Source organism: Ruditapes philippinarum, unplaced genomic scaffold, assembly GCF_026571515.1.
Source record: "Ruditapes philippinarum isolate M1 unplaced genomic scaffold, ASM2657151v2 ctg4923_1_1_1_1, whole genome shotgun sequence".
Lineage (NCBI taxonomy): Eukaryota > Metazoa > Mollusca > Bivalvia > Venerida > Veneridae > Ruditapes > Ruditapes philippinarum.
Genome location: NW_026856337.1, coordinates 207,118 through 222,682, shown reverse-complemented (window position 1 = coordinate 222,682; position 15,565 = coordinate 207,118). Strand labels below are relative to the sequence as shown.

General features: G+C 32.2%; 1 protein-coding gene across 1 annotated transcript in view; it reads right to left on the bottom strand.

Moving 5' to 3' along the window:
• Positions 1-15,565, bottom strand: part of LOC132746244 (sarcolemmal membrane-associated protein-like) — a 69,752-nt gene that overhangs the window by 24,340 nt on the left and 29,847 nt on the right. Inside the window, exons 3-8 of the mRNA XM_060735328.1 lie at positions 7,262-7,418; positions 5,383-5,449; positions 2,961-3,129; positions 2,033-2,104; positions 856-933; positions 317-517 (exon numbers count right to left, since the gene is read on the bottom strand). Of these exons, the coding sequence (XP_060591311.1) occupies positions 317-517; positions 856-933; positions 2,033-2,104; positions 2,961-3,129; positions 5,383-5,449; positions 7,262-7,418 (744 nt within the window). The remainder of the gene's footprint in view (positions 1-316; positions 518-855; positions 934-2,032; positions 2,105-2,960; positions 3,130-5,382; positions 5,450-7,261; positions 7,419-15,565) is intronic.

The following is a 15,565-nucleotide window of genomic DNA, read 5'->3' as shown; positions in this document are numbered from 1 at the left end:
TCAACCACTTATTTTTCCAGAATAATTATTCTTACAGGAATAATGACCCATTAATGAAAATCGTTGCCACACTTTCACTCAAATTGGGCTAAGAATAACATAAAAATATGATTTTTCATTTCTGAGTATAATTCTAAATAATCATTAGCATATCTTTCTGTTTTAATGCCCCAGCTGATCCTTGAAAGAAATTCAAATTCCATGTATATAACCTCAAGGACCTCAGTGAGGTTCATATGAATCACCTTGGAATTGAGATCGGCCCTAATGTTTGATAAAGTTTGAAGATTTTTATAAGCGTTTTCACTACACATACCTGTAACTGTATTTGTATATCTTGTACAGCTTTCAGTTGGTCCTGATATTTTTCAGCTAAAACTTGAAGTTCTTCCTGTGATTGTTCACACATGTCCTTCATATGAGTACACTCATCCTCGGATTTGGTCAGTGAACGTTCAAGATCAGATAACTTTGTAACTGCCTCAATCTTCTCCTGTAAAACTTTCATCAAAGATTCCTGAAATTTAAATCAAACATTTTAACTTTCCTTATAAACATCCTTATATAATTTTCATGGTTTGTTATGTATGGTACCTAATAGTATCAACATCATTATTTATGATTGATCTTACATTATTGACCAGTTCAATTTAATACATTAAGTTAACATTTATCTAAATCCTTCACCCAACACCTGGTACAAAGATGAAATCTTAAATAATGACAGAACTCAAAAAACCTGGACATATTTAACACAATACTGGACATATTTAACACAATACTGGACATATTTAACACAATACTGGACATATTTAACACAATACTGGACATATTAAACACAATAGAAAATGTTACCTTGGCTGTGGTTTCATAATTCAGTTTCTCTTCTTGTAACTGGACTAGTTCTTGTCTCAAAGTATCCTCACTATGATTCTGTAATACACAGACATTATCTTATACTTTAGTTTAAAGATACAACATCTATATCACTACCATGTTGACATACCAAATAGATTCTATAATAATATCTTTTCTTTAATATAGTGTATTTGCACCATTTTTATTGAATCAATCTCACCTTTTTCTGACCATCAATCTCAATGTGCTTTTTTTCTGTGTCATTTCACTAGGTCACAGTATTAGCATTTTATGTTGATTCTAAAACATATTATAGAATGATTTCCTATCTAACTTATTTCAACTATATATATATATATTTTTTTTTTTAATTTTAGCTCTGGATAGACACTTTTGCCGTCCTCATCTTTCTTCATTTATCATCAATAAATGCTCTTCATGATATACTATTTTGAAAATGTAATTTACTGCCAAATTTACAGTAATGAATTATATGTTAGGAAAAGACCTCTATAAGCATTGTATGCTTTCGGATCTAATCCTTTTTCAGCATTGTATATTATGTAACTATTGATTGCATGTAATAAATGTTTGAGTGAAATGTTTGAAATAAAATATGTTTAAACTATATAACTACCAATACAAACCCTATGTCTCTCTTTTAATATATGTAAACAAATAACATGCAGATTTTCAAACAATAATTATAGACAAACTCTAAAAAAAAATCAAATTGCCAATCACATTAAACACATTTATTTATGCATGAAATTATTCTTATTATTTTTCGGGGAGGTAACAAGTACAAATTTAAGTACTCAGGTAGTCACTCATTCTTCAGATCGAAAACTCAGTTAAAATATCTAAATACATTTAAAATGTATAACCATTTTTCCATCAATCTTCCATTTCTGTCATACTCATCACAAGTAAGATGGTAATTCATTCATTACTCAGACATTCAACCAAGTACTCTCAAATGTTTGGTCCAGTATAATCAGACAACCGAGTACTCTCAGATGTTCTATGGAGTATACTCAGATATTTGGCCCAGTTCCCATTTAACCTGTAATTTTTTGCCTTCCCTAATTAATTTCCATCCATACAATACAGTTATCTTTCTGATGTATAACTTCCAGTATCAATATAATCATGAGTGTAAGACAAAAGTTACCTTTGAATAAGCATGAAGTTGATTTTCTAGCACTTCTAATCTAGATAACAATCTGTCTTCATCTATCAGAGCCTGAAATATAACATTGTCCATTACAATTTTCCTCATTTTTCTGCCTTACAATTGCCATTGTGCTTAGTACTATCTTTAAAATCAACAAATACAGATATTACATATGTTCTATTGAAGCCAGCTATAATTAACCACAAGTTAAATACAAATGGAGAAAACAGTAACACTCATTATGTTAAAATGAATATTTAACATTGTTTAAATCACAAACAAAACTTGTCTACTTATTTGATCAATACAGGTATTTAACTCCCCATACATTACATATGTAAAATCTCTCTAACACAAGTCCAATTGAGTTACATCTGAAGTATATTTTATAGGGACTTTTTACGTTTACCGTTCTGGAACAGATTGATATTACCCTTCACCACCAGCATACCACCAGACAAATCCTACACAGTGAGCAGTGTCACGACAAAACCAACATAGTGCGTTTGTGACCAGCATGGATCCAGACCAGCCTGCACATCCGCGCAGTCTGATCAGGATCCATGCTGTTTGCTTACAAACTCTAAAACAAGTAGAGAAACTGATAGCGAACAGCATGGATCCTGATCAGACTGTGAGAATACGCAGGCTGGTCTGAATCCATGCTGGTCGCAAACCCATTATGTTGGCTTTGTCATGACACGGCTCATATGCAGTCTGGCCAGGCTCTATACTGCTGACTGACCAACTGCAATTTTTTACCTCTATATCCCGGTAATTTGATAACTGACAGTTTACAAAATGGAATCTGAACAAATGCATTACATAAATTCAGCAGGTAAAAGGTTAATCCATGTTATTTTATCACACTTTTATCTGAATTGTGAACTTCCACATGCTTGCTTAAGCAAATAGATATTCTTACCTGCCATCCCCCTTCAGAAGATTCCTGAGTATTTTGTACAAGTTTTTGAAGGGTTGACAATTTCTGTTCGAGCATTTTTTCCCTGTGAAGTGCCTCCTGTAGGTATTGAGCGAGCCTGTACAGCTCCTGGGACTGTATTGTAATTCCTGGGGTTGGTGTGTTGAACAAGCTGAAATAAACATCATACAATTATAATATATACCAGCCAAACTGGTGGAGGAAAACCTCAAGTGCCCTTCCATACATTATTTCAGGCACAAATTAGCACCTGAGAAGAACCACCAGCATGCCATAAGCTAGCTGGATAGCTTCCTCATATGAAAAAATCCAAAGTGCCAGTCAGAATTCAAACCACAGAGGTGAGGGGCAAGTGGTTAGAAGTCAACTACCTTAACCACTAAGTCACAAGTTATAACTCCTTAATAAACTGTCATAAATACTTAGATAACTTTTCTGTTCTGAAATTTTCACAACTGGATGCTCATATAAAACAAATATCAATACAAAAACTTACTCAATTGCAAAAACCTTTAAATAACATTCCACAGAAAATAAACTTTAATTAAGACTATCACTTTAATTAAGACTATCAGTATATAAATATTATAAACATAATTATATCGTTTGATGTGTTTATATAATTTTTCCTCTTCAATACAACTGTGTCATTCACTTCAACTACGCACTGCAACATTTATAACAAAACTTAGAGGGATAAAATGTGTTTCTTCCCACTTATTAAATATTTTTTTGGAAAAAAAAAAAAATTTCAAATAAAATACCCTTTTAGTTTCCAGATCAAATATATTACTGTGCTATAAAACTCATTTTCAAAAAGAGAAGGAAAAAAAAAGAATAACAAAAAGACCAATGGTCCCATATTTAAAAAAAAAAGACATTTAAAAATGAATGTTACAAGACTAACCATGAGTGCTTGCAAATCGAAAGAATACATCCCATTTTCTCAATAAAATAACATCACGTTTTATAAACAAAACATCTTTGCACAAACTGTGCTCTCATTTAATAAAAGCACCTTGTTAATTGAGACATTTCCTAATTACTTGTAATCAGATATAATTACATGATTAATACAACATATAATAGGATTTCTAAAATGTCACTACATAATCATACATTCATATTCTCAATAAATACATGTTGTTTTGAATATTGTAATATTTATGTAGACTGAACAACAAAACATAACATCTGACTGTTTTTGTAAGTTATGGTATGCAATTAGCTTGTTCATAACCCAAATTACATAAAACTTTTTATTTGTAAATCTTAAAGCCTCCAGGACCTACCTATAATAACATAAGAAATAATATAATGATGTAAAAGGCCCTACAAAATGTTAATATCTATCTTTATTCCCCACTAATATCTTGACCACCTACAAACATTCACATAATACTGACCAATGAAACTGATTTTCTATCAAGTTACCAGTATGTACCAATCATGTATGTACAACATAAGTTTATTGGTGCAACTAACAAATCTTAAATTTATTTATGAAATACCCATTCCTTTATTAAACAAGACCAGGTCTATTATTACTAAGAACCATAAAGACAGTACTACATAAACCAAGGGTTCGTGAAATATAAGATATATATTTCCAGATATGTCTAGTAAACAAGACCTGTCCAGTGACAGCAGCTTCATTTCTCTCAGTGCTTGATAGTTAAACTAAAGAAAAGTACAAAAGGGGAAATAATTCTTTAAAAGAGCTTGACAAAACATACCTGTACTTGATAAAGAAAAACAAGAACACTTTAACAGGTATAAACAATGTCAAGAAACAGTCGTTTCTTAGTTCATATTAAAATTGGCCTTAATAACAAAATTAACAAATCCCAACAAGAACACCAACCAATGGAGCAATATCTTTTTTTTTCTTTCAAAAAATGGAGCATACAGCAAGAAAATTTACAGAAAGAATTAGAAGCAACAAAAAATGTTGTCGACTACATGTTTTCCTTGTTACAAGAGCTATCATTATTTACAAGAATATCCTCACGTCTTCTTCCGATCTGTCCTCAAAAACTTTTACGCCAGTGACCCAAAAGACATAACAGTTTCAATACTTTAAAAATTTGATAAGAATTGAGCTTAAACCATTAGTGTCACTCCAAAAGCTCATGTGTGTATGATTACTCTCATACATAACAGCTATAAATAAATATCCAAAGGTTAGTCCAATACGTTGAGTGTTGGAGTGGATCAGGTGAGAAGGGTTCGATTCCTGGACGGTGCAGGTCACTTTTGCCGTGACTGATCGTGAAATCATTTTCGGTCATTCGCACTGTACCTTTGCTCTGGCATATATAGAAGTTATCAGCACCTTGCGAAAAAGAAGACAACTTAATTGTTAAACTACAGGACAAGAATGTTAGGACAAGAAGTTACTTACACAGGTTTAGCCTCTCTACCATCTGGGTGAAACAGTGTGATGGTTGCTATGATACAGCCATGAGTAACTAAAATAGAAAAGTTCACTTCCTGAGTTAATATTTCTCCATTAATTCAATTTATGTCAGATTGTTTTATATAAATTAAGGAACTCAAAACAAATATTACTCATAAGAATAATGATGTCATCAGTTTAAAGATACTTTAAAAAGTATCTACAATTTGTTTAAACATCATTTAGGCCGTAAATGTATAAATAGTATTAAACATAATATGAAGTAAGGAAAATTAATTTTCCTTGTAAAAAAATTAATTTCCCCATATGTATTCCTCTTAAACTAGTTCTTTATATAAAAAAAAATCCTCAGAGAAACAAACATAATGTAGTGTAATATGATTCCCAGCCCTTGATCACTTTATATACAGTATGACAAACTGGATTTTTAACAACCCTTTATTAGAATATTTAGCATAAGGGCTTTTCTTCACAGGTTGGGAAACTTCAACTGCATCCCGCCCTTAATTTTGGGGGGATATTATATGGTATATTTGCAAACGGGGAAGAAACTAGAACTGCCACTGTCATGGCATGAATACCCCTGCATACCACTTTGTCAGAATCAACAGTGGTCTATAATTTAGAGCTCAAGGACAACCTCCCAACCAAATCTGAGGGTAGTAAGCCAGTGCATTGCTAACATAACTAACATAGTTGTGATGATTGTGCTCTGTATAATTCAACTTAAATTAATGATAAAAAAGTTTTGTACACAAGTGATTTTCTGGTTTGTATGGTGAAAAGTGTTCAAAGAAAAGGTTTCATGAAACAAACATACAAACACTATCACACAGTTGTGTTTACAGGACTATGGCAATTCTTATTTCAAATCAATGTATTATGTCTATGCTGGCATATGATATTCAGGTGGAATAATCTGGCAAAGAACCCAGTAATACAGGGATACTATAACCAGACAATGAAACACTTTCCTTTCTGATGTATCTGATGTAACAGTATAAAATGATTTCTTGAAAATCACATCTATATTTATGTGTTAATGCATGTGTATATTTTACCTATGGGATGCTAGACATGTATTTATATATTTCATACCAATAAAATTCTATCTAAACATAATTATGTCTTTGTGTTTATCAGTAACAAGTGAGATGTACACAAATATTACACTACCATTAACCAAAAGTCAAGGGGAACACTGTGGCCTAGTGGTTAAGGTGTTTGCCCCTCAACCCAGGGATCAAGGGTTAGGGCTTGGGTCACAACCATGTTTTTTCATATGACACCAGTACTGTTTGGGTTCCAGGAAGCGGACTCGAAAGTGATTAATAAAGGTAACAAGAACTTGTAAAGATGAGTAGCAGCAGTCAGCCATTTTATTCAGATTTTGATTATTAAAAAAATTTATCAATTATTCAGATTAAAATTCTTGTCCCAGGCAATTGAAATAATCAAGGTATGACTGTATCCAATCACTTAACATGAGGACCATGAGTGATCTATTAACAGAAATGATAACAATGCTGCAATGCAGAACACCGTCATAAGGTCACTTCAGGGTGGCACCATCTTAACCCTAGGCTATAATTCATACAATATATAAAACTGACTAGGCAATGTTACATGCAGTAGACCATATAGTTTCACACAAGAAATTGAAATGTGTTTTGCTATACAAGTCTACTAGTAGAAACTCCTGATGCCACCAGATTTCTATAATTTTTGTAATGGACCAGGAATTAATGTTACCAAAAACATATTCTCTCGACATTGAAGATTCTGAGATGTTTATTTAAAGATGTCATTTTCAAAGTAATCATTTCAGCCTCTGTGACTTATTTAAATAATGTGTCATACTTACTTTTCTCCCCACGTCTGTTGTTTTCCATAACATTGACACCAAACTGTATAAGGTCCCCGGAGTAAATTTCTCTGGGTGGACTTTCCTCGCCACCTTTACACAGTCTCTGGTCATTAACAAATGTCCCATTGCTGCTCTTGGTATCTTGGAGGTAGAACTGAAAATAAATATAACATACACATGCATTACCATTTTTATGAAGACACAAAAGTGGTACCAGTATGTGATAATATGAATTATTTCTTCTATTCCCAAAACGGTGCCTCATGAAGACAGTAATTTGAGCCGCGTCACGACAAAACCAAAATAGTGCGTTTGCGACCAGCATGGATCGAGACCAGCCTGCCCATCCACGCAGTCTAATCAGGATCCATGCTGTTTGCTTACCAACCCTATTACAAGTAGAGAAACCGATAGTGAACAGCATGGATCCTGATCAGACTGCGTGGATGCGCAGGCTGGTCTGGATTCTTGCTGGTCGCAAACGCAATATGTTGGTTTTGTCATGACGCGGCTCATTTATTCAAACTCATTCATATGCAAGTTGCATACATATTTATTTTGCAGTGAGGAATTATTATTCTATTGTTAAGATGTTTTAGCAAATTAAGGCATTTCTAATACAATAACTAAGCTGATTTAAATACACATTGTACATTATTCTTCTTATCTAAGAAACACATTTATTTTGTTTATGTCACAGTAAAATTGTATGTTTGTATGTTTACAAGTGCTTGCCTTTTGGAACGTCAAGCAGCTAAATGTAAGATGATTGTTATACTATATAAAATAAAAATGACTGATGTCCACATTTTGTTGCTATAAGTAAGCATATTACTTGAGTTCAATTTCAAAATGTCAGAAAACTTGAAAACCCTGTATTTAGCATTATCTAAATTGGTTTAAAATAGAAAAAGATTGCTTTCAGGAGTAATATTGGTAAATTACTTATCAGTAGGGTCAGGGTGGAGGAGATACAAGTGTGGAATTCTTAAATTCCTTGGCATTAAATATAACTAGAACTGCCACTATCATGGCGTGAATACCCCCGCATACCTCTTTGTCAGAATCAACAGTGGCCATTTAGAGCTCAAGGACAACCTCCCTGCCAAATCTGAGATTACTAAGCCAGTGCATTGCTAAGTTATGTATTCTACATGCTTCAAATGTGAAAATGTCAAAATCAATACATTGCAGACAGGACATTCTTTAGCAATTGAGAAGAAAAGCTTTTTTTTGTCAAGGTCCCTTAGACCTTGACCTTTGACCCAGTGACCTCAAAATCAATAGGGGTCACCTTATAGTCATGATCAACATCCATACCAAATATGAAGACTGTGGGTCAAAGGAATCTTAAGTTAATGGGTAGACAAACTTTTTGAAGTCAAAGTCCCTATGACCTTGACCTTTGATCCAGTGACCTCAAAATCAAAAGGGGTCATCTACTAATCATGATCAACATCCATTCCAAATATGAAGACTGTGGGTCAAAGGAATCTAAAGTTATTGGGCAGACAAAGTTTTTGAAGTCAAAAGCCCCGTGACCTTGACCTTTGACCTGGTAACCTCAAAATCAATAGGGGTCATCTACTAATCATGACTAACCTCCATGCCAAATATGAAGACTAAGGGTCAAAGGAATCTTAAGTTATTGGGCGGACAAGCTTTTTGAAGTCAAGGCCCCTGTGACCTTGACCTTTGACCTAGTGACCTCAAAATCAATAGGGGTCATCTACTAATCATGACTAACCTCCATGCCAAATATGAAGACTAAGGGTCAAAGGAATCTTAAGTTATTGGGCGGACAAGCTTTTTGAAGTCAAGGCCCCTGTGACCTTGACCTTTGACCTAGTGACCTCAAAATCAATAGGGGTCATCTACTAATCATGACTAACCTCCATGCCAAATATGAAGACTAAGGGTCAAAGGAATCTTAAGTTATTGGGCGGACAAGAAAAAACCGACGGACGGACGGCCAGACGGACAAGCTGATTCCAGTATAACCCCCTTACAACTTTGTTGTGCGGGGGTATAATTATAATGTTGATGATAATATATAGATTGTGTCAATTTGGTGCAAAACAGTTAGATATTATACCAGCTTACAATTCACTTTTACACCAGACAGAACATCATAGTTCTTCAAAACAAGAATCTTGCTCACTTCTTATAATAAAAACTCATGGACACGTTACCATAAGTCTATTGAGAATACCCACTATGCGTGCCACCTTGAGAATTCACAAACAATTCATGAATTATTCTTAAAATTCTAACTTGTGTTAGGCAATTCCATAATTTTATGCTCATTATTATAGTGGGACTGCCTAATAGAGATAACATAACAAATTTACCCTTTAACAATCTTATAATGCAAATATTTTTCTTTTCAAATATCTATTATCTATGATATGATTTGCAAAATTTAAACTATGAAAACATTGATATCTTTCATCAATTCACCTCAGTATAAACTTTATCTATATTACACAAGTTTTATATCATACACCTACCTGCAGGAATGTATCTACTAAATCCAGATAGTGTCTATCATTATCTAACATTTCTCAGAATATGTTCCTCTAATATTTCACCAATCAAAATCACATTTCTTCTTAATAATAAAGAATCAAGTTGGCAGCCAAGATTTACTGATTTCTTTAGTCTGGATCCAATGTCATTATGATAGAATTGCAAAATCAAAACACAAATGTCATAATATATGGTTTTAAAAATAGTCTTTATGACTTTTAATTTGCTCTTTTTTAAAGTAAAATTTATACAGAACTATTTAAACAATACTGTGATAATTAAACAGAAATAATTATGATGGCATCTCATTATCTCTTATATAACATTACAACTTAACAGGAAAAATACACGGCTAGCTATCTAGGTAAGTGTAGGAAAGTATTTCATTAGTGATTTTATAAAATTAACTTGGTTAAGAACAGCTCAACAATTTCAAGTCTACTAGCTGGGGTAACTCCCAGTATTAGTCTCAATGAACAAACATAATGTATGGTTGATTGCAAAACTGCAGTAACTTTTATGAAAAAAAAACAACAGTTTTGCAGTCAACCCTCGATTATGTAACACACTTCAGTGTTCTACAGATTTTGTATTATGGATGCCTCAGCCCTGCTTTGAGTTTGGAGCATTTCATTCAATGTTCAAGGGATTTTTTAAAATGCAAATATTGCTTGGTATCTTTCCTTTGTCTATTGAACTTCATTGTGGCAGCTTGTACATTATAAAAACATTTCATTTGTATACTATAACAATATTCTGTAATGATTTTAAAGTACTCAAAGGAGAAGAATTTTATAAGACTTAGTCTTCCGTTCTAATATAAAATTGTTTGATTTGTATTATAAATGTATATATGTATATATTCTGGAAATAAATATGTGTACTCCAAAATAAATTTAATGTACACCAGGTAAATTTGGCACAAACTAAAGTTATGAAACCATTATTTCTAGAAATAATCATCTTTATAAACTGATGATTGTTTTAGCATTAACAGAGGTTTTAACTATCAATAACTTACATCCTGGCATTCTTTATATAATATATACATAATCATAACACAACACAATGAATACTTCTCTCTCTCTCTCTCTTTTTACTATCTGATTGATTCATAAATGAAATTTGTTCATTTGATTGGGTTTTACGTCACAACAACACAGTATAGGTCATATGGCGACTTTCCAGCTTTACTAGTGGAGAAAGACCTCAGGTTCCCCTCTGAGCATTATTTCAGGCACCACTGATGTTCCTGTAAGCTAGCTGGAGAGCTTCCTCACATGAAAGAACCCAAAGTCACTGTCTGGATACGAACCAAGAGCAGTGAGGGGCAAGTGGTTTGAAGTCAACGCCCTTTATCACTTGGCCACAGATGCCCCATAAATGAAATTAACAATACCTAATTATTGTATATTGAAAACAAAAGGTATTTGATGTTGACAGATATTGTTTGGGGTTTTTACTTGTTAAAGGAAAGATTCTTTCTATTATTATTACTTAGTAGTGGGAAGAAATATTTGCATATTTTTTAAATTTTATAACTCAGATAAGATGTCTGATTATACTGTAAAGTATTTAATACTAGCTTGTCTGAATGACAATTCTGAAAAAATATTCTTAATTACATTTGTCTTGGTTTATTTTTCTCTGTTATGTTCTTAATTCCTTACCTTAATTTGACTAGTTTTTGTATGAACTACGAGAAAATATATTTTAATAAATACTTATTATAAATACAAACAAATAGATGAAGTAAATTATGTTATGTTATGATACATCAATAAGTTAACAATGTTTACAACAACAGTTTTTACACTTGATGTTTTTTTATTATTATTATTAATTCAGATCTATGTAATTAAGGCATAATTCACATGACCTTATTTATCTGGAGAATAATAATATTATCAAGTTATTTTCACAGATAAATTTACCTAGGGTAAATTTTTTCACACAGTTTCAGGCAATATCAGTAAATATCAGAAACTAAAAGTTCAAAACATTTCAGAAAATATCTGAAGAAAGAAAATGGCCATAATTTAGAAAGTCGGTGGATTTTTCGCTTAATTTGTAAGGTTTTTATACAGACTCAGTTACTTATCATATAAACTCATATAACAATTTTCCATGAAGGGGATGGCTTATTCCATACACAAATCTCATGTCCCAAACAGTAACTAAACTTCTCCCTGACAGTGTAATAACTGTATTCATTATAATAGTATTAGTTATAAAGATTTTTGCCAGGTTATAATTTGCCCTATGTAAATGGATGTTAGACCATTATGACCCTAGCTACTAAATGAAGGTTATATTGCAAACAATAATTTATATAAGACCATAATAACCTGTCAATTATTATTATAAAGGAATTTAATACTTACTTTATTACATTAACAAAAGAAAATTTAATTACTTCATAAATTGTCAACAACCATGTACATGTATATAGTTTATATTATTCATTATGATTATCCAATGAAAAGTTGTGTTACAAATATTATAATATTTTTATATGAGAGTTTTACACTACTTATTTTGTTAAACTATTTTATACAGTGTTTTTTTTTCTTTATATAACTACTACCCTAAAACGGTACCATTCCCAATAGAAAATAGACATCAAAATTCCCAATTTCCAATGTTAAATTCCCAAAATGGCTGTTCAAAATGCCCACAAGGCCAAGTGATTTTTCTAAAATCATTTAAATCCAACATATTCATATAAATCACCACTCAATAGTTCTATCTGGACAGTAGAAGCTGTTAGCTATCTTTATTCATGCCTAATCTCATTTGTAGCTGAAAAAATGCATTAAAAAGATTCCCAATTTTAGTCAAAATAACGCATTTTTTCCCAATCAGTCTGGTACCGGCACCATTCCCAAAGTAGAGAAAAAAAACGCTGTTATAAATAACTGGGGATACATCCTTGTATCAAATGATCTCACACTTATATTTCTAATATATAAAATAATATCCATGCAATAAAAATAAACATGCATCCGCTACTTCAAACATAAAACTGTTTGTGAAATATTTAATAAATATCCAGTTTCACTGTAAAAAAAAGCCCATCAAACATGATACAACTATAAAGAAAACTCCTGAAGTACATATAAAACAATTGTATATTAGGCATAAACTGTAATATAAAGGTTTAAAGGTGTGGAAATATCCTGTTAATAATGATAAAAACTTGATTATAACCACTTGTCATGTCCTTCACAGTAAAAACATCTACCATAAATATGATACTAGTATAAGATAGGTCATTTTGAAGTAGAGAATACATCTATTCTGTTGAACTCTGGCTAAAGAAAACAAATTCAGGTTACCTGTATAAACAATATTTTGCCATTTGATAGATAGGGAAAATTGTTCATTTCCAAACAACTACCAGTATAATTATACAGAATCTAGTGTGAATATTATATACAAAAAGAAAAAAAAAACAACAACTAAACAATGCTCTAAAATCTTGCAATATTTTTATAGACATTTACCAAATATCATTGACAATACATTTATATACAGAGAATGTTTAACAATCATTGACCTAAAATTAATTTTTGTTGAATATAAATTTCTCTTAAAATGATACCTCACAGATCTAGCAATAAACAACAGACAGAATAATAGGGAAACATGCCTCTGTTAACTGTTTCCTTGTTTAAATGTTGGTTCAAATTCTTTAATAGTGATCTATGTTCCTTTTTTTTCTGGACTTAACTAAATGAGTGGGGAAAAAATGATTATACCAAATGATAACTGAAACTATCAAAACAGAATGATGTAAGTACAACACTAGAACTCCGCGAGTCGGATGTGTCGCCTTGTGAACAATGTAGTTTAGGGGAAATGGCCAGGACAAAAATGAAATATGAAAAATAACAAAGGGCAATAACTAAAAAAATAATAAGTGCAGAGCAGCAGTTTCAGTACACTGCACTTCTTATCAATAAGATCTATCATTCTATGATGTTTCAAGTCCATAGCTTTCATACTTGAGGAAAAATGACCAGGACAAAAATAAAGTAAGAAAAGCAACAAAGGGCAATAACTCAAAAATAAGAAATGCTGAGTATCAGTTCTTATGCACTGCACTTCTTTTTAATGAGATCTATCATCCTATGAAGTTTCAAGTCCATAATTTTTATACTTTCAGAGAAATGGCCTGGACAAAAATTAAGTATGAAAATAAACAAAGGGCAATAACTCAAAAAATAAGAAATGCAGAGTACCAGTTCTTGTGCACTGCACTTCTTCTTAATGAGACCTATCATCCTATGAAGTTTCAAGTCCATGGCTTTTATACATTAGGAGAAATGGCCCGGACAAAAAATAAAATATGAAAATTAACAAAGGCAATAACTCAAAAATTAGGAAGTGCAGAGTACTGGTTCTTGTGCACTGCATTTCTTCTTAATGAGATCTATCATCCTATGAAGTTTCAAGTCCATAGCTTTTTTAGTTGAAGAGAAATGGCCCGGACAAAATTAAAGTATGAAAATTAACAAAGGGCAATAACTAAAAAAATAAGAACTGCAGAGTACCGGTCCTTGTGCTCTGCACTTCGGGTTATTGAAAGAAGCATGCATACCAAGTTTGAAGTCAATCAGACTTATAGTGACTGAGTTATGCTCCGGACAAGCTTTAGCGGACGCCGACACCGACAACGACACAGACGCCGCCGCCGACACCGCCGACAAAAGTAACCCCTATATGTCACCTTTTCAAGGCGACACAACAACTTGAAGATTCTTCTGATCATGTATTTTATAGGCTATGATTTTAATTTTATGGTGCTATGTTAATCAGTTGATAGAAGTTGAGAACTTATAAAGGATACATTACTTTTATAAGATATACCAAGAACAGTAACATCCTCATCATTCATCTTAAAAAGTTATGTATTTGATCTATTCACATTTAGCATAATTAGCTATCACTTAATGTGAATCCTCAACCCCTGGTTCACCACCTTAACTATGAAACATAATTAGTGGTCTGAAGTCGAATTTAAACTCCACCTGTATTTTCGGACATGTAAAATGTGTACCAAAAAATATTATATATTGCAAACCATGCTTTTTTGTGGAAAAAAAAGTCAAAGAGAAAGAGGGGCGAAAGAGATGCAACCTGTTTTTTTTATGATAATACACCTGTGTACAACATTTTATTTCAATCCATCGCCTCATCTTACTCTAGTAACTGTTAGTGACTGGAAAATTTTTTCTATTTTAAGTAACAGTGACCGTGACACCTTATCCAATGCAATAAAGATATGTGTCCATATAAGGTTCTTGGTTAAATATACACATTCCTGGTAACTCTAGATATCATAGAGAAACCAGTTTTCTATTTTTAAAAACAATGGCCATGACCCTAGGGGGCCCAAAAGCAAACCCAAGGGAGGAATCCAAATATTTAATTTGCTATTTAGAGAAAATCTCGATCATAACTCTTGTATCATCAGTTTCTGTGACCAATTAAACATTCAAAATAACTTTGGTTTGTGGAGGTGTAATAATAATACTATTAAACAGGCATGCCTGTACAACATGTAAAAGATAATTAAATAAAAAATATCAGAATGTTGATGAAATTTTATGTTCAAAGGGAGATAATTCTAAAAATATAGGTGCCAAAATTATACAAATTGTCAAATGTGATATGGCTTAGAATTTAAAAAGGAAGGTACCGTATATCAATTTGGTTAAACTAGAAAATATTAAAAAAAAAAATTTGAAACAATTTTCAATATTTAGA